The sequence below is a fragment of the Hyperoodon ampullatus genome (assembly GCF_949752795.1).
Source record: "Hyperoodon ampullatus genome assembly, chromosome: 12".
In the NCBI taxonomy this organism is placed as follows: domain Eukaryota; kingdom Metazoa; phylum Chordata; class Mammalia; order Artiodactyla; family Ziphiidae; genus Hyperoodon; species Hyperoodon ampullatus.
In genome coordinates this window covers 80,683,274-80,709,089 of record NC_136925.1, presented here as the reverse complement: position 1 = coordinate 80,709,089, position 25,816 = coordinate 80,683,274, and the positions used below count along the sequence as shown (strand labels likewise).

Here is a 25,816-nt window from a genome sequence, read left to right as displayed (position 1 = left end):
GCTATTATTAATAAGTGCATACATATTTAAAATATCATCTTGGTAAACTACAGCTTTTATCATTATGTGGTAGCACTCTATAAACGAAACATTACTTTCTATCTTTAACTCTATTTTACCCGAAAGTAACAGTTGCTACTTCAGCTTCCTTTTTTCCTGGATATTTGCTCAATACATCTTTTTCACCTTTTTACTTTAAACTTGTATATATCCTTAAGTTTTAGGTGTGGCTCCTAATAGCATATAGCTATGTTTTTAAAAACGTAATCTGTCAAGCATCATCTTGATCGGTGAAGTCAGTCCATTTACATTTATTCTAATTATTGTTATATTTGGCCCTGTTTCTATCACCTTAATTTACTTTTTCAGTTTGTACTACCTTTTAAATCTTTTCTAACTTAAAAAAATGGATTATCTATCATCTTCACTGTTGCTTATACTTGGAAATGTTCACCTTCATTGAAATTTGTAACGTTACTGGACTTTTCACACTTCACGTAGTAATAAAACAAATGAACAAACACCAAAAGGACATGAACTTCTCGCTGTTTTCCCAGCAGGGGTTATAGGTTATCAGTGGTCAGCACATCCCCCTCATGACAATGGCATGGGTGTGTGAGACAGCTCCTCGACAGCTGTTCTGAAGGTACTGGAAAAAGCTGTTTGTTTTTCAACTCGGAATCTTGGTTTCTCTGACCTTATGTTTCAACCAGTTACGTTACCTAGTTTTTCTTAAGAACTGAAAAGATTTTTTTTTTTTACAGACAACACATTAATTCTGCAATAAACTGTAAAAGTCCTTTCATTTTGCAAAGATAATGCTACTTATTTACATGGGTTTTAACTTATTTATCTTTGTGCTAAAGGAAAAACATCTTACTAGAGCGCGAAAACGTATAGCCAGTGACAAGATGCTTCTCCAAGGCACCACCCATCTTACAGTCACAAAAAATGATAAGAGAATGTTTACATGATCTAATTGCGTTTATTAAATTAGGTTGGCATAGAGTGATAAGACTACACCAAAATTGGAAAAACAAAACCAGGGGAACTGAGTCCCTAGTGCTGTTAAGGAAATAAGCAGAAAGCCCTCTGCTGTGGTCTGTCTGATGCGGGGGGCCGTGGCACTCCTGCCCCACATTCAGGGCTCTCTCGACATGACTGACCAAAGCTGAGGAGCAGCCTGGACGGCCCGCAGCCCAGGACAGCCTTTCCTCTGACAGTCCGAGGCCTGTGCCTGGCACAGCTGGCCTGTGACCAATGCTATGAAATAATGCAGGCACTGTTCCAGACTCAGTTTTGAAATAAAGGACTCATAATCATTTCCTGAAAAAAAGAGTGTTAAAGCTTCATTTGGCTTCTGCCAAATGTCTGATTACTTCATGACAATGAAAGGCATGCTATATAACAAAGATCACCTGTCACCTCTTCTACAGAGTATCACTTCAAGGACGCTCCTCCTCCAGGCACAGAACTGTCCCTCCTGCCCCCAGACACGGCTCCCGGCGCACAGACCCTCCGCCCCCTCCACCAGTGAGCCATCCTCACCGGCGCGTGACGCTTCTCATACAAGACACGACTCCAACACAATTAAAAGCAGCCATATCTCCCCCAAATGCAAGTGCTTAACGATAACAATTGCTCAGTGGATTCTGAGGTCTGTAGAATCAGAGTGGCAAACAGCAAAGCTATATGAAGATCTGGATCAGATCACAAGATACAGTGATTACTCTGGTCGAACCTGAAAGGAACAGGCTTTTGGGAGATTCTAGGTGCTTCCAGATGTTCTATGGTCCATGTAAGCTCATTCACTTCCAGGTCTGAATTCATCCGTTCTTGTTTCTAACACGCTTTTTTTTGCGCCAAACTCTCAATGGAAAGAAAGGCTGAGGGTATATGGCGGTGGCGGAGGCCACACGGCTCTGACGTGGAGGTGACAGATGTCTCCCTCCTCAGAGAAGCTGCCGTCAGCAGGAGACGGTGTGGCAGCACCACCAGACTGGGGGGCCGGACTCGCCAATGGCAGTGAAGCCTGCGCTCTCTGGATGTACTATGAGTATATGCATTTCTGCTAAAGAGAAAACAGTTTATTGTCTGGGAACGAGACAGAGTTTCCGACTCAAACCTGGGTTCAAATTCTGGCTTTACAAACCATGAACTAACTTCCCTGGGTGAGTTACTCAACCTCCCTGAGCTGGGTTTTTTCTTCCATTAACTGAGAGTAACAACATCTTCCCAACAGGGCTCCTGTGGAGGTGAGGGACGACACCTGGAAAAGGCCAGCACTGAGTGCCATTCTGTAAGAGTAACACTCTGTGAGACCTCTTGCCGGCCAAGGTCTGAAGGCATGTCTCACGTGATCACTGGGCCTTGCTAGGGAAAGGCTTCACTCTGGTGGATGGGGGAACAATGGCACTGTAAAGACCCTCATGGGCAAGTTCAGAAGAGTCTCCGCTTCACGGGAAGCTGTCAAGAGCTGCTGCCTCAAGGCCTGAAGCTGGTCTTTGGTGATGACATTGTGGCGACGACTTAAGGGCAGGTACGCCCTGTGGTTGGCGGCTATGGGTGCTGGCACCTCATAAGTGCTTCAGGCACCATCACAACTTGTGGGGACAACCATCATGTGCAGACAGTGTCACAGCATTTTCCACATTTAATCTGTTTTTTTTGGGGGGGGCCGTACCACGCAGCTTGCAGGATCTCAGTTCCCTGACCGGGGACTGAACCCGAGCCATGGTAGCGAAAGCCTGGAATCCTAACCACTGGGCTACCAGGGAACTCCCTTCCATGTGTAATCTTCTGTAATTCTCCCAAGTGATCTGTGGAGGCAGGCACCATTAAACTCCCTGTGTACAGATGAGGAAACTGAGGCACAGAAGTAAAGTATGTCTTACTGAAGCGTCTTGGACTGAGATGCTGACTCCAGAGCTCACGCTCTTGACCACAGTGTCCACCTTCTAGGTGACGTGAACTTCTTATGGGCATGGAGGTTTCCACATCTGTGGCTCAATTTCAAGGTTAGTTGCTAGTCACGGTGTAGGCGGCACCTCTTCCTTTTTCCACTCACGGCGGAATATAGGAAACCGGTAAGGCCTTACCAGAGCCAGTCAAAATTATTACACCGACCCTACCAAATAAATAAACTCACACAAAAAAGTATGTTCTGTTTGCACCCAGAGGTAGGTTTGCCTTCTGTGATGACTTCTTACAAAGTTCCTCAGCCTAACAGTAACTGCTAGTAAGAGCTTCATTCCCTGCAATTTTATGTCCCCTCACCGGTCTGCATCTTTCGAAGTTGGAGAGCTCGTAGCTTATTTAAGCAACAGATGGGAGGAGAGAGGGTGAGAATTCATTTCCTTAGGAATGTATAGAAAGGCAGTCACAGAGGAACCACCCCGGAGAGGCAAACAGACTAAGAAACCCCTTGTCAATAAAGGTTCCCCCAGCACTCGGGCCTGTCAAATCCTTGGCACGGGACCCGTGTCCTTAAACACACGAGACAGGAGCTCCACGCAGCCGTCCTCGCTGGGGGGGAGAGCCAGGGCCATACCATCAGCCACAGGAACCCACGAAGTGGTTTTTAAAATAGCACAGCTCGGCAGGGTGTCCCTGGAGCAACTGTTTTTCTCAGAGCAGCGACAAATTGGTACCAGAAAGGGAGAGCTGAGCGATGACAACAGGTGGCCCCGCTAATTGAAACCTGACCAAAGGGAGTGTTCAAAACTCGGCTTGGGGAGTAGGCTGTGAGAACGGTCGTGTGGAGCTCCCCGTGAGAGAACTAGGAAGATGACAACATGGGAAAATACCTTCCACAGGACAGCAAAGAAGCGCTACGCCAGGAGCGCTTCATTAAATCGGAATTTAACAGGTAATCACAACACTGAGTGGTGAAAAACGACTTCACAGGTTTAATTAAAGCTTAAGACCTGGAGCGTTCTCACAACAGCCGCAGAGTGGAAGAGAAGGAAGGATGATCCTTCCCTTGCTCTAGTGATGTACTCAACGGGCAGCACGAGAAGCAGGATGCTGGTCTCATTCACCTGCCCTCTGCCCTTCCCTGGAGGAGTGTCCTGCCCACTCACCTGGGCCCCTCGGTCGTTGACCAGCTCCACAGACCACCGCCCTTCGTACTGGATCCACACGAATATCCCGCCGTCCGCGTCGCACGTGGCCAGCTTCTGGTACGGCTCGTTCCACCTCACCAACACGACCTAGGAAACGAGCAAGAAGACATTTACTGCAGAGAAGGAGCCCGTGGGCCGCGATCACGTCTATGAAGTTATCAGACCCAGAACTAACTAGAACGCACGGACAAAGGCAAGGACTCAGGGAGGATCGGGGTGGGGAGTCCAGCAGAGAGGACACACGGCAGCGCCTCAGGGGACCAGGCCCACGTGACATGGCCTCCTGACAAACAGCAGGCACCTGAGCAAACCACGAACCACAGTGCTGCAGCGCCCGTCGCCATGACCACAGAGCGGGCCCAGAGCCCACCCGTACCCGGTCCTGCCTCCACAGTGCCAGGCTCGCTCGCCTGAGGGCCCTGGGCGGCGGGGAAACGATTTCCTCGAAACCTGTGTGTACCTGAGTCAGGGCACTATTTGCTTGGTACAGATGGAAGAAAGGGTGCGGCCTACTTAATCTCATTTTCTCCCAAAGTGAAATTTTCTGTACCTTTGCCAGGCTACATTATTTCCAAGTAGTTCAGCATCTAAGCATGCCAATTTGGAAAAAAATACACAGTTGAAATATCTAAGCTGTTCAGGATTTATCACAGAGGAAATACGAAGAAATTATAAGCTTCAAAATGGATGAGTATGAGAACTTAATTTTTAAATTTGAAAAATCCTGAACGTGGACCATCATTTTCATCTTTCTCAACTACCACTCGTTCACATAAAAGGTGGCCGCTGGTAGGTGGTCTGTGGGATGAGCCCTCACAGAGCCCAGTAAAACCTGCAAGGGCACAGGGCTATGACGTGGTCCCAGGAGGCACAAAACCAGCGCTGGGCTCCCCACGGGGAATGCTTCCGAAGGTCACCTGGCCCGCCCGCGCTGGTGACCGTGATCGTTTCCTTCGTTCAGCTCGTACTCATCAGATCCACGCTGCATGCTGCCGCGTGACCAACGCGGAGGTGGAGAAGACGGGGCCTGCCCTCGGCAAGCGCAAAGTCCAGCTGGGAGCCAGAACAGCCATGGATACGTGGACACGTACGGATGTATGTCAGTCAAGTGAGGGCCGTTAGTAACCAGCAAGAGCACCCCTGCTGCTCATACGATGCGAACCCCGTCCCCTCCCAGGATTTCGTGCCTCATAAGCTAACAGCCCTCGTGAATACGGGGCACCGGTGCATATGGTCCCCAAGTTCCACTTATGTTCTAAACCACTGACTGCACGCGGCTGAGGCCAAGGACGGACCGTCACGGGCCTCCAAAAGCACAGCTTCCTCCTCACGTCCACCTGCGTCCAAACCACAGACCGACACAGAAGCCCTGCCCCTTCTCAAAGTTGTACCATGGGCACCAGAGAGCCAGGAGAGGCCACCCAGCCTTGATCCACCACACTTGGTGGTATCAGCATTTGCTGCAAGATGCATACTAAAATCCTCAAATTGTCCAAGAGGAAATTACTACCCACTTAAAATGTAAGGACACTGTAGCTCTTTTTAAAACTGGGCATCAAGAGCTGAAAGGCTGAAATCTTTTGAGACCTGGCAATTGTTGGCCAAATCTAAGCTAGTCAATGGCCCGCCTGCAAAACGGATGCAAGTTCCACGGATGTGGACACGCCAGCTGCCGGCAGCCCCACCTAGCTTTTGTCCGTCCACTGGGACTGCCTGTCCCTCTCTGGTCACTGCTCTGCAGGTGCCACGCTCACACCACCTGCTATAACCACAGGTTTACGTGCACCCTCCTCCCCCTGAGCTGGGCCACCGGAGGAAAAGGGCAGAGGCATGTTCACCCCTGAACAATGACACACAGGAATGCTGAGCATATCATGCCAAACAGCCACACGTAAGTTACGATTCTCATTCAGTTATGCTTTGAAAACTACTTCAAGTAGGTTACTTTCGACTCCCAAAGGCATTTTAACAAGAGCTAATACTGAAAGACTGCCTATTACAAACCGTTAGGTTGTGAGGATAGAAAGTTAGGAAATCTTTGTCCCTGCGGAGTTCAGTTCACTAAACAGACATAATATCCTGCTCTATATGCAAGTACAGAGTTGTGAACATACACAGGAGGGGGCCTCAAAACAGGCGGACGGGAGGGCAACAAATCCAGATTCATTTTTTAAAAGTCTAGCTTTAAAAATTCTGTATTTAAATTACTGATCTAATTTTAAAAAATAGTAAAACCAACACAATAAAAGTCTTTAAATGCACCGCACTGAATGTGTCATAAAATTTAGAATTTCCAAGTAGCCAATAAAAGCCAATTTCATAAACTTCTTTCGGACCCAACAACAATCGGCCTGAGCAGTGCCGCCCACGATGTGCTGCAATTTGGTCCCTAAAGACACCTGCATCGCCTAAGCCCAGAATCACTAATGCACTTCAGGATGGCTACAAGAGGGCGGAATATGACAAAAGAGAACATTTATTTCCTAAGTTAAATACAGTGAACATTCATCTACTATGACCTTCCTTATAAAATAATATTTGATGACAAGGCGTCACATTTCAGAGAACAGAGGTTAGTCACATTTTCTATAGTTTTGCCTTTTTCCTTTACCAACCATCGCCACACATGATCGCATATTTAGTTATTATCAGTAACAAAACCTCTCTTCTTCATGAAGACAGCCTGCAAGTCGCAGCATGACACAAACACAAAAGAGCAGAGGCAAAAAAATATTTTAAAGTTATTTCTAACATTAAAAATGTCTTGGTCTTAGGACAACACAGGAGTAGTTGTTGGAGAAACGAAGAGTTCACAGACTCAGTGTCATCTTTTCATAATCCTTGATCCGCTGAGATGCAGCAGTAAACAGAAGAGCAGTCCCCATACACACACTTCTTGGCTGTGAGTATAACCGGTATAAATGAGTATAGGTGGGCTGCTCCCCTAAATTAGAGAGAGAAATCTTTCCAGTGATCCTTGGTTTAAAAATAAAGTTAAACTGCGATGTTGTTTCCCTGGCTTAGTTTTCTCATTTCCGCTCTCGTCTGCGATTCGGAGCTGCCGTCTTATCTCCCGGCCGCTTATTTCCTGTTCTGCGAATCCCTCCAGTCTGCCTGGCAATGTCAGGACATACCAGAGTGCTGAGGAATTACCAAGCAGGGGCCAGCTGGGTTCTCAGTTGCCCAGATGACGTGGCAGGGTGCTCAGCAGCTGCCCAGGCATTCTAAGGCAGAGCTTTCCTTCCCTTTTAAAGGAAAATGGGGCTCCTGTTTGCTTTGGGCACAAAAGAACTTCAGCATTTAACATGTTAGCTGAAGTATGTGTTCCTCTACAGGCAGAGGCTAAGCCAAGTTTTGACCCAGGTCTTTGATTATTCCCCCAAAATGCCAGCCTGTCACCCTCTCCAATGTAAGGTTTCTATCATTTTATAGCTATTCTTATCAATAAATACTTATTAAGTACAATTAACGGTAGAGAAATCTACACTAAAAATACAGTGCAGGTCTGCTGAAGGCCTATTTGGGCTGTACTCTAATGCCCTCAATAAGTCACTTCACCTCCTACTTCTAGAACTATTTTTAGGCAGAACAAAACTCTAGTGCCAGTTAATCCAAGGCACCAGTTCATCCAAGAATGTTCATCATTTCAGGCAGGAACCCTTCAAATGGTGTTGGTAGATGTAATTTCTATTTTATATATATATCCAGGAAACCGCCGCAGTGAACAAGCAGTATCACCAATGTTCAGAAATATTTCCCTCAACCCTAAAAGAATGTAATTTGGATACATGCTAAATACAAACAGTTCAAGTTATAAATCCCTGTAGGTGATTATTACCAGAGTTCTTCTTATTCTGTAATTTATTAAGCGAAACAGCACTAACTTCACTTGTACAAGAAAAACAAAATGAGTGCCAACTGAATTTTAGATACATTCAGTTCTTTTGTAACAAAGAACCAAAAGCACCCTGAAACAGAGGCTGGAAGAAATTCAATGTGGACAACGGCTTCATGCCCACCAGCATGATGGTCCCGTGAGGTCCAGAGCTCAGCCCCGGCCACACCGCTCACCAGCTGCATGGCCTCGGGCACCCTGTTGACCCGCTTGGGTCCCTTTTCCTCATCTGCAACGGGGGTAACAGCAGCAATCCTTCTAGAGCTATTGTGAAAACTATGATGACAAAGGACCTTAGAGCAGCACCAGGCACACAGCAATGTCCCCCTACCCAATTCTGGTGCACGCATTCATGCCCTGCACACCATCTCTGGTTCTCACCAGCCTGACGATTTCTTTGCATCCGTATTCCTGAAGCCCGGTACGACGCCAGGCACACAGTAGCACTCCACAAATCTTTCTAACTTAATATATTCCTGAAGGATGATTAACCATGTTTCTTTAGAATTTTACACTGTTCTCTTTCAACACTAAGATGTGTAAAACTAGTCCAAGTGAGGTTTGGGGCAGGGCGGGGGTGGGGCGTCAACAGTTGTACTGAGACAAAACTGACGTACCATACAACCCAGCTAAAAAGCAAAACTCAGTGGTTTTTGTATCATTTATAGAGCTGTGCAATCATCACAGTAAATTTTAGAACATCTTCATCAGCCTCCAATACTCCCTTCAGCCCTAGACAATCACTGATCTTCTGTCGGTTCATATTTGCCTATTCTGGACACTGCATATAAATGCAATCATACAATATGTGGCCTTTTGTGCCTGGCTTCTGTCACTCGGCATAATGTTTTCAAGGTTTATCCATGTTGGAGCATGTGCCAGGACTTACTTCCTTTATATGGTCAAATAATATTCCACTGTATGGATACACCACATTTTGTTTATCCATTCAGTTGATAAATATCTGGGTTGTTTCCACCTTTTGGCTATTATGAATAATACTGCTATGAACATTTGTGTATCAGTTTTTATTTTCTTGGGTATATGCCTAGGAGTGGAGTTGCTGAGTCAAATGATAATTCTACGTTTAACTTTTTGAGGAACTGCCAGATTGTCTTCCAAAGTGGCTGCTCCAATGTACATTCCCAGCAACAATGTATGAGGTTCCAGTTTCTTCACATTCTCTCCAACACTTGCTATTATGTCTTTTTGATTATAGCCAGCCTAGTGTGTGTGAAGTGGTTTTGATTTGCATTTCCCTGATGGCTAATGGTTTTGAGCATCTTTGCAAGTGCTTACTGGGCATTTGTTTACCTTTTTTGAAGAAATGTCTATTCAGATCCTGTGCCCCTTTTTAATTGGGTTGCCTTTTTTATTAGTGAGTTGCAAGAGTTTCTCTTCCTAAGCCTTTTGAAACACTCTGTTTGAGGGAAACTTTAGCTTTTATTTCCACATAATCTAATATATTTCTCTCATTTACATGTTCACAGATCCAGTCTTCATTCATTCATTCATTCATTCAATTCAATATGCTGATAAGAACTCCATGAAGGAAATGGTTCAGGGACAATAAAGGAATTCAGAAAACATGGGACTATGGTTTTCTAAGCCCTAGGCCAGGGACCGGGGTGCCGCTACGTGGCTCTAAACCTGAATCTGAATTTGTCTGGGGGTGACTTCCGCAGTCCTGGCTCCCCAAGACGCTTCTCAGGAAACTCACAGCTACACACTCCTTCCTGATGTTTCCCAAGCCTTCTTGTTGGAAAATAATACATCTTCTTTCCAGGGAGAGTTTATATTATCAGGCAGGACTGAGTTAGGGAAAAAAGAACTCTATCAAGTCTCCTGATACGAATGCAAGATTACCGTGCCTAGCTTTCTCATCTACTAGGTGGCAGTGAGAATCTTCCACTAAAGCAATATATAAAATGCACTGAATGGCTTCATCCAAAAGTACAGTCTGTAGGAAACCCAACAGTCAGTACCTTTATCTCCTGGCCATCTTCTGATGTGTGCATATCTCAAAACCAGTGCACTGAACACTCCCTGTGACTCCCACTTGCATCCTCCTCTGTCCCATCTCTGTTGCCACCTCCCAAGCAGAATTTTACTGGAAAGTATGTTCAGTCACAAACACTGTTCCCCGAGGTTACAGACCACCTTACCAGGGCAAAGCATGTGTTCTCCGTCGTCACCTCCCACTTATTCTCGCACAAATACCCTTGGTATAGACAACGGTTACTGGCTTTAGCCAACTGAGAGCTGACAGGACCATGCAGTCTCACAGATGAGGATGGGGGCAGCCAGCGTGAGGTCACGCAGAACGCTCGAGGTAGGTCAGCTCCAGGCCAGAGCCGCAGTCTCCTCGCTCGGGTCCAGGGCACTTGGTCTCCACAACCAAACTGGCCCGGGGCCATCAATCCCTCAGCACCACCAAGGCGCTGCTCACAGGACACACACAGATAGAGCAGACGCCCTGCTCTCAAGGAGCGCCTGGGGGAGCTTGGAGAAGCCGCCTCACGTCTTCTTTCTTACTCCTGCTGTCAGACTTCTGCGATGCAGAAATATTCTGAAAAACAGCTGTACCGACAAACTCTAATTCTGACCGAAGAAAACAAAAATCATATACTAAAGAGAAATAAACTAAAACATTAGCAGTGGTGAAGTAAAGGGATTTTCATCAGAATTTTTCTACGTTTTCTGATTTTCCCACAATGAACGTATTTCCAGCTTCACCTATTTCTGTAGCAAGGAATTTCAACACTTTCTTTTCCCAATAATAATAATAATCAAGAGCCTGAAAGTCATTTTCACATACATTAGCTTATTTAATCTTCACAGATATCTTAGGAGGAGGTATTACCGTTATTCTAACCTCCCATTTCACAGATTTAAAAAGTGGAGCTGAGAGAAGGTACAAATATTTCCATAGCCTTTTTTTTAAAACTTAAAAAAGAGTTTTCACAATATTTATGGCAGATGTAACAGTTTAAAGAAAAATTCACCTGAAGTATTGTCCTCATTCTGCAAAAATAAAATAAAATAAAATAAAAAAAATGAAAAATTTTAAAAAAGGAAAGGGAAAGGAAAAGAAAGACAAAGGCCACACGTCCACTATTTTCACAGTAGGAAGAGCACATCTTTGTGTTGTTCAGCCTTCCAGTCTGGTGAGCCTGACTGGAAGCAAACAAAGAGAACTCAGGTGCCAACAGCTGTAAATAAAGCAGATTACCTGAAGTACCAAAAGAGTAGAATCAGGCAGGAACAAATTAGAAATTAAAATATTCTGAATAAAAAGCATTAATCAGCAAAGGTCACTAATTTCTTAAAGTCATTACTGTCTATTAGCAAATGATACTTTGTCCCCCTTGGATTTAGATCTGATTGTAATGTGGAGGTAGCAGGGATCCCAGCTAAAACCAAGATCTTCACATGGACCGCACTCGAGGTATGCAGTGTTAATTTAAGCCAACAAATATGTTAGCTTCCACAATATAACTCATACATTTTATTTCTTCTTGAATTTCTTAAAATCTCTTCCCAGTCTCTAAAATAAAAACAGAAAAGCATAAACTGAACGGTCAACCCACCACGTTCACGGGGTTTAGACTTCCGAGAAAGCACCATCGATCCTTTCTTAGTCATCATAACTTGTTATCGAAGCCCCTGCTAAATCAAATTTATAATTCAAAATGTTCCATTCTAAAGCCAGGGAGTTAACCTCCTATATCTGTAAGGAAATGGATAGACTACAAAAACATCTGATTCTCAAAAGGGCCCGACACCTGGAGCAGGCATTATCATCTTCACTTCATAGAAAAGGAAACTGAGAGGTTCAGGGAGGTTCACTTGCCCAAAGTACCCAACGGGCAAGAGGCGGAGCTCAGGGGCCGGGAACCAGGCACCTCCATTCCCAGTCCAGTGTGTTTTCCTACCTATCAGTACAAAGTGAAGTAAGGCAGAATCATTTCATGATCCTATGGGGGGGTGGGGGGAGGAAAACACCTATTCACTCTGGGAAAACTACTGTATTTGTGAAGGAGGCTCAATTTGTTTTTTAATTAGAAAGCTGTAATCTCTAGTCTAGAATTTTTGACTATCCAAAATGAGCTATGAAAAATATTGAGAAAACTAGAAAAAAATCTTGGGGCAGAACCAGGAGACACAAGCGCAAATTATAAGCCCAATGTTTACTGTGAAAGAGAACTTTCTAACAAGGAGCACGGCCAATCACTGGAAGGGGCTGTCTTCAAAAGGCACCTGGAACACTGGAAAGGGTTTCAAAAAGAGGCCGGGGGCTTCCCTGGTGGCACAGTGGTTGAGAGTCCGCCTGCCGATGCAGGGGACACGGGTTCGTGCCCAGGTCCGGGAGGATCCCACATGCTGCAGAGTGGCTGGGCCCATGAGCCATGGCTGCTGAGACTGCGCGTCTGGAGCCTGTGCTCCGCAACGGGAGAGGCCACAACAGTTAGAGGCCCGCGTACCACAAAAAAAAAAAAAAAAAGAAAAAAAGAGGCCGGACAGCCAACTGCCAAGCGTACCTGGAAGGAACTCATCTAATCAGTTGTGTGTGTCTGGGGGTGCTTCTGGATTAGAACTAGAGGACCTCCACATCACCATCCATCCAACTCCAAGATGACAAATCAAAATTAAACGCGGCCTTAGTATCAGTGATGCTATGGCTATTTGAATTAAAAATTTATATATTAAATATTATAGTAATCTTGTCAACCAGGTGTGTACTTTAGTCATTTACATTTAATCTAGCAGATTAATTTTCCAGATGCTCCTCTTCAATTCTCAGAGCAGTTAAGAGAGCAGGATTCTCAACATCCTGCTCTTTAAAACCGCTGCCTCTCAGGCACCACCTCTGATCGGTAGCCAAGTCTGCCAGGCTACCAACTGAAGACAGAACCTCAGCTCATCTCCCAACAAGCTGACTCTCAGCCCAGCCTAAAGCACGCCGCTCAGCTCCAAGGGAGCAGGGTGGAGCCGGAACTGAGAAGCCCTTCTCACTGACAACAGAAAACCCAAGTTCCACTCTGGCCTCTCACACCCTGCATCTTCATTTTGTCTGAAAAAGTAAATTGGCCTAGACCATTTCTAAAGATACTTCCAGCTCTAATATTTTGACACATTGGATTCTATTTGGTCAAGTACTAAGCAAATATAGCCTAGTCACTCCTAAGTGCAATATCCTGCAAAACTTAAAACACATTTACCACCCAAGAAAAAAAATCTAGCACGTGGATCATGACATAACACCTGGTAGGAGGGTGGGTAGCTGATGGGAGTTGAGTGAATATGTTATAATAATTCAATTCAGAGTTAGGAGCTAAATAAAAATTTCCTCCTAAGCACTCATAATTTTAAAAACCTGAGAGATGTTACTTTTTAGGTAATTAGTTCAAGAGTTACATACAGATTGAGTTCTATGTATAGTGATAGTTAATTTTATGTGTCAAATTGATTGGGCCCCTTTTGGATTTCGGAGGCAACGTGCTCCTAATCTGGATGTGACACTCTGGCCTATCTACCTAGTGACCCGAAAAGCTGCCGGTTTTGAGTGGGGCCCAGAACAAGAGGAGGCTCCTCACGGGTCAGGTCACCATGGGAGCTGTTCTCCGCTCGGGTCACGTGATCCGGCAGATCCACTGGTGCCTGAAGCACCAGCGGCAGAAAGGGAGGCTGTCTGGAGCCTCTGGTGGATGAATCTCAGCGCACGCCCTGAGGGTTTCGGAGCGAAGCCCTGCCATCCTCCACAGACAACCACTCTCCTTTTGAGAAACAGCTCTTGGCCTGACACAGACTGAATGCTTAACCACGGACCAACAAGTCACCATGCGACCTGAGCTGCCCATCAGGACCTGGGTGTTACCTGGAAGGAACGTGATTGGAAAACTGGTGACAAAGAAATTTGGGGAAGAGGTATGTGGCTAGACCTCTATGAATGGACAAAAAAGGTGAAGATGTTTGTGTCCCATGTGAATGCTTGCCAAAGGGTGACCTCGCCTAAGGGTGACCTCAGCAGAAGAGGATCCTAATCAACACGTGGAGAGAATGATCCATTCTATGGATCGGTATCCACCCATCATTGCCCAGTGGGCTCGTGAACAAAGGGGCCACGGCGGCAGGGATGGAGGTGACACATGGGCTGGGCAACGTGGACATCACTCACCAAGGCCGACCTGGCTACGGCCACCACCGAGTGCCCAACCTGCCAGCAGCAGAGATCAGCACTGAGCCCGGCATCACACCCTTCCCCACGGCCATCAGCCAGCGACCTGGCGGCAGGCTGATCACACTGGACCACTTCCATCGTGGAAGGGGCAGTGTCCTGTCCTGACTGCAACAGACACTCCGGGTATGGATTTGGTGTCCAATTATGTGGAGCCAATTCTCCCATAGCCAGTATACACAGGTCCAGCAATCCAGGGGTGGCAATGGGCATGGCACCACTATTACCCCAGGCGACCCACTAGCAAAATGTGTGCTTGCTGTTCCCACACACTGACGCTCTGCTGGCTTAGAGGTCTGAGTTCCACAGGGAGGAATGCTTCCACCTGGAGACACTGCACTGGAATTAACACCGCCACCCGGCTACCGTGGGCTCCTCATGCCTCGGAGTCGACAGGCAAAGCAGGGGGTTCCTGCATGGGCCGGGGTGACTGCCCTGACCCCTACTCCACGCTGGAGGCAGGGAGGAGTATGTCCTACTGTCTCCGTTTCTCGGGAGAACCCCAATCAACACACTGCCTGACGTTAGAATTACAAAGATTTTTTGTTTTAAATTTCTGATTGCTCCGCATTTGGTGCAACATTAAAGCATTAAGTTAAAATATCTTACAATTTTTCTCAAATATTCATATACGATTTTCCCTGTTAATCTTCCTTCTAGTCGTGTAAATATATGCTAAGTAAAATTCAGACATTACAGAAGTGTGTACGTAGAAAAGGAACATTCCTTGAGACGCTGTACTTCTGAAACCACTGTCTTAACTACTGGGCGCACATTCCTTCAGATTCACACTTTCCCTTCGCTGGTGACCAGACCTGCACGACTCCTTAATCCAAGTCACTGTGTGTCCGTCCTCCTCTTTCTAACAGCTAAGTTCCTCACATCGCCTCACAACAATTCCATTTCCTGTCATCATCTCTGCACACACTAGTATCTTGTTTTCGAGCAATTTCTCACTTCTGAACTCTGTATTTAAACTGAACCACAAAATCATGGGCAGAGGGAACACCCGGCGTCCCCCTCTTGTTCCCACATCACAAGACCCTGGGGCCTGGGAAGAGGAGCTCCTTAAGACAGCCCGTGTTAACCAGCCAGGACTTCCTGCAGGAAAGTGAGGAGCCACCCCTCGATGACGCCACTGACTTATCTTCACCAGAGTCCTTGGATGGTCCTCCTAAAGGACTGTCCCACCAGAGAGCTCCTTGGGGCTCCTGGAACTGACACAGTTTTCAGTTAGATGAGAGACGGCCACAGGGAAGAGCTTCCCAACATTCTCAACTGGCAGCAGTGTGAGGGCACGAGGCAGCCCTGCTGATGGCTCAGCCTGGGGGCACAGAGGGACCAGAGCGCACGCGAGGACCGGCTTCACCACGTGCGAGCCACAGCTGAGCTGACCGCCCGTGGGGAGCTCTTCCTGCCCGAGTACCCGGTGCCCCTGCTTTGCCGCGCCCCCCACCCCCGTTCTCAGTTACTCCACACGTTGCCGAATCCCCAGTGCGGCGTGTACCACACTGGGCCGTAACCCTCGGTATCTCAGTGCCAGGCACCGTCCCAACCCCGAGCGTAGTGCCTGATTGTTGTGTGGACTGAATTGAAGTGAAAAAGCAGAGAGCTCACAGATGGAATCATAGATTGGTGTTTTGTTTTGTTTTGTTATTGAAATATAGTTGATTTACAATGTGCTAGTTTCAGGTATACAGCAAAGTGATTCAGTTATATTCTTCTCCCTTATAGGTTATTACAAAATACTGAGTATAGTTCCCTGTGCTATAGTGTAGGTCCTTGTTGGTTATCCATTTTATATATAGGAGTGTGTATATGTTAATCCCAAATTCCTAATTTATCCCTCCCCCCATTTTTTCCTTTTAATCAGTTGGCAGTTAGCATTGACCATGGTTATTCTTTCAAAATTATAATATTTGTATCACAAAAATTGAGTAAAGAATGGATGTCTGTGAGAAAACAGAAACAAAGATGGTGTAGTTCTGTACAGAAAACCATAGTCATATTAAAATTAGCTGAACTTTCTCTTACTTCTCAGTTAAAGGGAGGGAGACAAGTATTTTAAAAATTATTGTTGGAGAATCCTTGGTTGCATTGCACTGTACATTTGGTTGCATTTCAATTTTTTAAAGCATGGTTATTAGGAAGACAATACCATATGGAAGGTATGAATCATCTATGGGAGGTCAACTCAGAACTAGTTTTAGGCGATGTTTGTGCTTTTGAAGCTCAAAGCAGCACCAAAGAATTCTAATTAACTTGTCCTCATAACATCCCTGGGAAACTTCACAACTTTCTCAGAAGTCGGGGAGCATTTTCACATAAGACAACATATATCAAAGTTTTATCTAAGACCTTTCCATGACTTATCTATAAGCCAGCACGAAGATTCAGGCTCCTAAAAATCAGTCCAGAATACCACACTGCTTTTGAGTGATTAATTTCAACCACATTGAGGTATAGATTGAACCACTTTTACAAAAACCAGATGGTCATTGAGAATTATGAAGAAGTCATATCCATCTAAGAAAGAAAAAAGAAACAAACAAAAGAACAGAGAAAGGAGGTGTAGTCTCCACCTACTAGGGTGATTCCAGAGAACAGTAAAAGTTAGAAGACAGCACTCTACGCGAGACAAGTGAGAAGGTCAGGCTCAGGTAAGCTACAGACCGGGTGATGAGTCTCTAAGTCGCGGAGAGCTGACTATCTGCTGACTGCTTGGAAGGCCCCGCCCAGACCCTCTGACCAAGGCTCCACCCCACACGGGTCCCTTCAGTGCCTCCAAATGAAAGGGCCCAGCACAGCTCCATCTCTGGCACTCACCACTGTCTGACATATTCTGTTTACTTCTTTTTTTTAAAGTATTTTTAAATTAATTAATTAATTAATTAATTGGCTGCTTTGGGTCTGTTGCTGCATGTGGGCTTTCTCTAGTTGCAGCGAGCGGGGGCTACTCTTTGTTGTGGTGCACGGGCTTCTCACTGCGGTGGCTTCTCTTGTTGCAGAGCACGGGCTCTAGGCGCACGGGTTTCAGTAGTTGTGGCACACGGGCTCAATAGTTGTGGCTCGCGGGCTCTAGAGCGCAGGATCAGTAGTTGTGGCACACGGGCTTAGCTGCTCCGCGGCATGTGGGATCTTCCCGGACCAGAGCTTGAACCTGTGTCCCCTGCATTGGCAGGCGGATCCTTAACCACTGCGCCACCAGGGAAGTCCCTCTTCTGTTTACTTATTGGGTTGTGGGACACTTTACACTTACAACCCAGAACATGTGCAACAGATGAAAGTAAGCAGCACAGGCAAACATTCACTGCGTTCTATGCGAACAACTGGTCAACCTGAACTACCCCTACCTGCCGGTTTTCTCTTCTCAATTGAAAGGCCTTACTGAGACCTTATTTTCTGCTTACTTATTTCAATACACAGCTGAGAACACCACGTTGTCCCATCGAAGACTCCATGTTAAGAAATGAAATGTCATTATTCTCTTAAGTTATATGATACACAGAAATACACAAAATAAACACAACCTATAGGAGGGAAAAACCCAGCTGAGTTTCTTAGCAAATTGATTTATGACTCTTTCACACTTTGAAAGGCTAGAAATGAAATTCTGTGTTACCCAAACTATTACCAGGATGATTTACGTCACTTCCAACCACGCAATTATTAACAAAAAGTACTGGGGTGGCTAGCCTATAGAATTAATAGGCAAATGACAGTGGGCTTACACCCCAATTAAAATGTACAAGACATAGTAGAGGACCCTGAGGCACTTCTTACACTTAGCGGGCATTTGCCCCGCGCCAGACACCATGCTGGCCTGAGAGACAGCCGAGGCTGGCACCTGGCTTACACGCCCAAGAGGCTCTCAGGACAGGGAGACAGGCAGGTAAGTAACTGTGCAACCATGGGCTCAGCAAGGTGCCAGAAACACTCTGTGCAGAGAGAACGCGTGGGGAGGCTTCCTTAGCCACAGATCCTTGCAGGGAAGACATTCTCAGGTGTCTCCAAACCCCCAGGGCCAGGGGGGGTTAGCATTCCCTGCTAAAACACTAATTATCTAGAATTCCTTCAACAAGCAAGAGACTTCCCTTCTGCCCAGTACTCCCTTTCAGAATGAAAACTGGGGTGGGCTTTTTGACAGCTACAAACAAAAAATTATAATTATATATTCCCTAATATATTTAAGATTTCCCCTTCAAAATATTTCTCAGTGTTAATTTTTTGTGCAAATGTGCTTCTGCAGTATAACTTACCATTCATTGGATCTCAGTCAACAGCCTGAAATACCTGAAACGTACTTTCAATCCTTTTTAAACCTAAATTCCGCTTTAGCAACTCGTAATTTGCATTTAGCTCTATGTTCCTATTTATTAAAGCTCAACTTTTTTCCATCTTGCTGAAAGATCCACTGCTCTACACATTTCTGGAGCAAACGTACTTTGTGAAGGGAATCATCAAAGGCAACGGTGGCCAAAGGATTCAGCCACTATTTTACTAACCTGTAAAAACAAGAGTCAATTCTACTCCATCGTGAGTACTGTTAACCAAAAATGGGACACACGCCTTGCCAGCCTCTGGGTGAGTCACACAATCTCCCTGAGCCTCAGTTTGCTCATCTGTAAACAGAGGCATCAGCACCTAACTGACAGGACTGCTGCAAGAGTCAACTGGAGAACAGAATAATTACCATTCATTCTGGACTCACCAGCTGCTTGGTCCTTCACACACAGCACCTCATTTAATCCTCATGCCAAAGCACTATTGGATATGGAGGACCATCCCCACCGCAAAGATGAGGAAACTGCGGTTTAGAGGTGCTCAGCAGTTTGTCCCAAATCTCGCAGCAACTGGGAAGAGAGCCAGGGATGACCCTGGTCAGTCAGACCCCAAAGCCTGTCTTAACCTCTAAACTGCCCTCCTTCCTGTTAGAGACGATGCAAGTACAACCTGGGGGCCGGTGCCCAGACAGAACAAGCCCCGTAAACAGCATCCACATTAGTGGCTGCTATTAAGTAGCACATTGTTTTTTAACGTTGGTGAGAAATCCTCAGCCAGGAGAGCGGCCTGGGCACCATATCCCACCCTGTGTTCTCGTGATCAGACCAACCCAAGTGGTTCCCTTCCTTTCAAGTCCCCAAGTCCACACGTGCCCCAGCCTGGATCACATCACCTGCACTCGCTCGTTCCCTCCCATCTGCTCCGCGAGGCGGTCTCCACAATCCCACCCAACATTCCTCAGGGAGAAAACACGCAGCCCCGGGAGGTGATCTGTGCCCTCTGCCCCATTTCTCTGCTGCTGCAGGGGAGAAGCTGGACCCCGTGCTGAGTCTGGCCCGGCTTGCCCCACGCCACCTACTCTCTCTCTCCTGAGAGCCTTTTCAGTAAACTGTTCAAACAAGAATCCCCATCTCAGGCTCTGCTTCAAGGGCACCCAGCTCACCAAAGACGCTCTGTTAAGTCTGGAAAAATGAGACCGATGAGAAACTTGGTGTTACCACGGCCAGTGGTTCTCAAAGTCTAGTCCCAGGTTCACCAACACAGAACAACCTGGGAACTTGTGAGAAATGCAAATTCTTAGGCTGCCACACACCAAGTGAATCAGAGATTCTGAGGTGGGGCCCACCATCTGTGTTTTGGCAAGCCCTCCAGGAGATTCCGATGAAACCAGTTTGGGAGCTTACGTGCGCCGTGAAGGCAGGGCAGCAGCGGTACCCGTTTAGTGGAAGATGCTTCAGCTCCAGGTGCTGAAAAAGCAAACCCAGCTCCTACCAGATGCCCCAGGGAGGGCGCTCCCGAGAGGCCTGAGCAGCAGGAAGATACACACACACACACACACACACACGGAAGGCAACAGGGAGACAGGTCCTTTGTACATATTCGGTACATAATTATTTCTTCAGCAGAAGCCAGAAAGGCAAGATTCACTGTGTAAAATTTTTGGTAACAGCAAGGGATTGACTTGGAAAAGGGAGGCCATTTGTAGCGTTAAACTTTATATAAAGTCAAGAGAAATCTGAGTCTTTACATTTGTGAGGCTGAAACTTACTGTTGTCCTGTGGAACCCTGACTGACTGTCCTGGGGAGACTGCAGAGTCACATCACGGACACCCGACCATTTTGAACATGAGGTCATTTTTCAAGAGGACAGAAACCATCATCGACCAAAGACTGTAGTGAAGAATAGTACACTGCCATTACAAGGTAAAGAGAGCTGTGGTCTTGACTAGGACACGGCAATCACTGAGTGCCACTGCCACCCGAGGAAGCCTCCACGTCTGAGGACCGGATCAGAGCTCCAACAGGCAGACCCCGAAACCTCCTCCAACTGACCTGGCAGCTTAGCACAGGTGCCCCAAGGTGTACACAAGGCAATCCACTGGGAGGCGGGGAAAAAATACTTTTCCTTGTAACTATTTGAAGTTAAAGTAAACAAAAATGTTATCAATATTTAACATATGAACTGTAGTGGGGCCCTCTGGTCCCAAACTCGGAAAGGTTACCCAGGTCAGGTACGACAGGCCAGGCCCCAGAGGAGGAGGGGAAGCTGTGCGGCGCTGTTGCCGCCCTAGGTACGCGCACGGACGCACACCCAGGGCTGCGTTTCTGAGTGGGCACCCAGCTTACCTAAGCCAACCTCACAAAGAGGACGACCAGTTTTAAAAAGACATCGCCAAGAAAACGAAGGTGAAGATAAAACGAATTACGCAAGCACAAGGGAAAACAAGAAAATGGTAGGACTGACATCTTTCCTACTGTCAGAATGGGTTCTTCACCAGTGACAAAAGTACAAGGCTGATCCAGACAGATCTGACAAGACATGGCCTGCATGTGTGTATTAAACCTATATAAATATTAAATATGTATATATGTATAAACATACATATATTTCAAATTATCAAGGAAGAAATTACCGAGATGACCGTTGTAGATATTGATTTACAAGGACAACTGTGAATCAAGAGGGCCTTCTAAGCGCTGTACCTTCAGACATTAATGACGGAATGAATCTATCAGATTGGCAAGACATTTAAAGTTACTACTTACTTCACTGACATCGCATGCGTTCACAATTTCTCTTTTGTGTTTACGTTATAAGGTGCACACTTTTTCTTGGTATAGTAGCATATAATATGTAAATAAATATGCCATCTACTGGAGTATGTGCTTTTTTTTTTTTTTTAAACTGATGGGGATTGGAGGTGCTTGTTCAAGGAAAGTTTGTAGCTCATGCTAAGGTATAAAAAATACCTTTACATTATTTCACGTCAGTAAATTTTAAAAAGGTTTATAGATAAAATTCTTTAATTTGATAAACTTTATCAAAATGGTAACTCTGTAAAATGATAACATCGTTAAATTTCATGTTTATCAGTAAACATTTTATCTTGTTAAGTGTGATTTGTAGCATACAGTTCTGAGGCTAACAGACGGTTAAGCAATGGCTATAAAATGCTAGCACCTTCTCTTCTGAGTACTGGAATCTGAAAGCCGGGTCAGAATTACCCCAAGTGTCAGAACATCAGCGACCCCAGGCCCAGGGAATTAGCATCTGCATGTCAACAGGCATCTCATGTGCAGTGTTTAAGTCTGCGAGGCAGCGCCCTACAGGACTAAACGTCCACATCGCCAGCTGTGTGGTCACATAAAATGCTGGGACACCCACTCAGCATCCGGAAAAACCACCCAGGTGAAAGCTGCTAATAAGGGAGCACATTTAAGCCCACAAGGTCATTCCTTGCCAAGCATCAACCCTTCCTGTCTTTTCTCCTTTCTCCTGTTACTTCAGCCGTCCAAGGACAAACTGCCAGCCTTTCAGATTCCCAGCAAACTAAGGATTACTCTGAACAGCTCCCAAAATGAGGCAGAGGAAGACATCTTTTTCAAAAGTGAACACTGGTGCCCGTGAGAGGAAGGTGCCAGCAAAGGCTCACACCCACACCTGCGCACACCTACACACACACCTGCACACGCACATCGAGGGTGTTCTCTACTTAGAAACCCCCTGACTGACAGGTGGATGGTAGAAACTGCCGGACTCAGATGAACACATAGCCACCACTCAGATGCAGCCACAGCAATGACCTGTGTTACCAAAACAGAACATACCAGTCACTGAGAAGTCACAATGGCTTTGTAATTTTGTTAAGGCATTTAAAAGTAAGAAAACTCGGGCTTTCCCTAGTGGCACAGCGGTTGAGAGTCCGCCTGCCGATGCAGGGGACACGAGTTTGTGCCCCGGTCTGGGAAGATCCCACATGCCGCAGAACGGCTGGGCCCATGAGCCATGGCCGCTGAGCCTGCACATCTGGAGCCTGTGCTCCGCAACGGGAGAGGCCATGGCAGTGAGAGGCCCGCGTACCACAAAAAAAAAAGTAAGAAAACTCATAATGGAAAAGAATCTGAAAAAAAATAGAGAGAGAGAACTGAATCACTTTGCTGTATACCTGAAACTAACAACACTGTAAATCAACTATACTCCAATTAAAGAAAACTCAACATCAGCTGTACACTAATGGAAAATGGTTTTGCAGAGTCTACACAGGCGGTTTCACGAGTGAAAAGTGTTTTGCTTGGGGTGAGGGCAGCATATTAAACTGTGGGTACAGCTGCCCCTCAGCGAAAGGCACTCTTCCTACACAGGACGGGGGCAGCGTCATTTGCATAATGTGGGTCAGCGCTGCAGGAAGCACCGTCTGGCCTCGTGGTGAAGAGGCAGCCCTCAAGGGCCTCGGGGGCCAGGCACTGGGCCGACCACCACTGGAGCTGAGGACGCCGGCGCCGGGTCCCCGCGGTCACACTGGGTCGCGAGCTGCCATCCAGGAGAGGAGCCTGCCTGCCGTGAGTCTGGTTTGGAGAAGCGGTGAAACCTTCCCCACATGTGGTGTTTACCAGGGGTAACTGGTTGACTTCCCAGATCAGATGGACTAAGGACGTCACGCTCCACAGGGCCAGCCGCCCTAGGACCTGGTGAGGAAGGTGGGAAGCCTTTGGCTGTGCGTCCGGGCACTAGCTACCTGTTAGGTCATCACCCTGATGGGGTTCAGGACACACTTCCCCAACATACGCACACGCTGGCACGCTGGATATTTTACACGGAAGGAATCTGAGAAACGGCAGGAGCGGGAAGGGCTCGGACCTTGCCCTCATCCTTCTCCCCTGAAGCAGGTCCTTGACCCTCATGTGAGAGGTGGCCTCCCTGTACCCCGAGGGAAGCAGCACCATCGTCTCCGAAGATGGAGGGACGTGAGAGGACTGGACGGACAAGCCTCGCTAAGCTCCCCCAGTTCCCTGCACTGAGCCACAGCCCTTCTGTGCTTTCACGTTCCCACCGCTTCCCAGTCCGCGTCAAACCCAGCACGAAACCCTCAGGCTTAACCACTCCTTCACGGCTCGTTTCCTCAGGAAGGCTCTCGCGCCGTGTAACGCTTATATTAACTACATGCGTGCGCTGTGCTCTCGCTCATCTGTCTTTTCGTTACGAGGCCCAGCTGAGAAGGTGAGACGGGCAGAGAGATGTATACGCCCCCCCGACCCACGAGACTGCTGGAGCCCGAGGCGGGAAGGCCCGCGCGAACCGAACACTGGGTGGTTTTCTGGGACTGGATCTGCCCTCGCCACCCTGCAGAACATCTGTTTTCTATCTTTCTAACTCTATTTTGACTTTCAAAGTTTCACGACATATGAAAAAATAGGAGGTCATCAGTATACTTCATACACCAAAATGAACCTATTCTCAATAAGCTAGGAGGATAGGACTGCCAAGCTAACAGAAGCAGTATTACAGTTCCACCTGGGCCCAGGGACAGGTGAACTGGTTCTGCAGGTGAGGACAAGGGCCGAGGCCACAAATCAATCAAGAGGGGGCCGCGTCTTGCTGCAATAACAAATAATGCCCCGAATCTCACAGACTTAGAATCGCACAGGTCTCTTTCTTGGTTATGCTTCACACCCGTGAGGGTGAGTCCGAGCTCTGCTTCACACTGTCTTCACCGGGGGACCTGGGCTGATGCAGCCTCTAGTGCCTGTCCCATCGTCACCGGCAGTGCAGGGAAAGGGGGCGTGGAGAATCAAGCAGGCCTTTTCAAGGTTCTGCACGTATTTCATTGGCCAAGGTGAATGAACTGAAAACACCTCACTTGAAGGGAAGGAGAAGTGCAATCCTGCACGTCCCTGGAGAAGTCAGGGCACCAGCGTGGGGACCACAGCCAGGTTCCAAGAGGCACTTCTGACTCTGACCTGGTTACTCTGAGACTCAAGCGCCCACAGTCAAGGCAAACATTTCCATAAAGGCTGTCAAACAACAGCATCCTTGCTCCCAGGTTCTCCCAGGACCACTTCCTGAACATCCCTCCAGCTGCTCTCCACGTGGCTGTCAGCTGCTAACACCTGAAGTTCATCTTACTGTTGAAAATCCCTCTTGCAGAGCAAACACATCCAAGCCACATCAGTTAATCCCATCATGGTCCATTTTCCTCAATCCCTGGTTAATGTCCTGTGAAGCTGAAGCCTTACCACACCTCCAGCTGCCCTCCCACAGATTAGACAGAAAGCAGGCTCGGCCAGTTTCTCCAGGGTTCTGGTTGCCTCGGCTTAAGAAAAAGGCATGTACATTTCTTGTAGGGAAGTTAAAACAAGTAAGTTAAAAAAAAAAACAAACCTCTCCCACTTATGACTACTTAAGTGAAACATCTTAAGTTATATCACAACGTATGTGTATGTGTATAAAGAAAAGCCATCTAGGAGATGGGATTATAAAAGTTTTTTTTTTTTTTTGCGGTACGCGGGCCTCTCACTGTTGTGGCCTCTCCCGTTGCGGAGCACAGGCTCCGGACGCGCAGGCTCAGTGGCCATGGCTCACGGGCCTAGCTGCTCTGTGGCATGTGGGATCTTCCCAGACCGGGGCACGAACCCATGTCCCCTGCATCGGCAGGCGGACTCTCAACCACTGAGCCACCAGGGAAGCCCTATAAAAGATTTTTATATGCTTCCTGCTGTACATTTTTTACAAAATAAATATATTATTTATATAAATTTATATATAAAAGATTACATAAAAATTAGAAAAGCTGTATTAAATTTGGACCCTTTAGTATATTTTCAAAGGATCCATTTCATAACAATGAATTCCTTTTGTATACATTACCCCTCTGACCCTGCCTTTTTTTTTTTTTTTTTTTTTTTTTTTTGAGGTATGCGGGCCTCTCACCGCTGTGGCCTCTCCCGTTGCGGAGCAACAGGCTCTGGACACGCAGGCTCAGCGTCCATGGCTCACGGGCCCAGCCGCTCCGCGGCACATGGGATCCTCCCGGACCGGGGCACGAACCCGTATCCCCTGCATCGGCAGGCGGACTCTCAACCACTGGGCCACCAGGGAAGCCCTGACTCTGCCTTTTTAAAGTATTGCACCTGATATAAAGAAAGTAAAGTTGACTATCACAGTACTTACTTGACTTGTAAAACTGGACCTCTGTCTCAAAGAAGGCATATGCAGAGTTAAGCTTTCTGTAAAGGTTTCTTCATAGTCTGACTGAATTGCCTAAAATTAAGGATAAT

General features: G+C 46.7%; 1 protein-coding gene across 3 annotated transcripts in view; it reads right to left on the bottom strand.

The window, feature by feature from the left end:
- Window positions 1-25,816, bottom strand: part of TULP4 (TUB like protein 4) — a gene marked incomplete at both ends in the record, with an annotated part of 161,904 nt that overhangs the window by 70,011 nt on the left and 66,077 nt on the right. For all 3 annotated transcript variants that reach the window (XM_079716320.1, XM_079716321.1, XM_079716322.1), the window contains one exon: window positions 4,083-4,211. In XM_079716320.1, coding sequence (XP_079572446.1) covers window positions 4,083-4,211 — 129 coding nt within the window. The remainder of the gene's footprint in view (window positions 1-4,082; window positions 4,212-25,816) is intronic.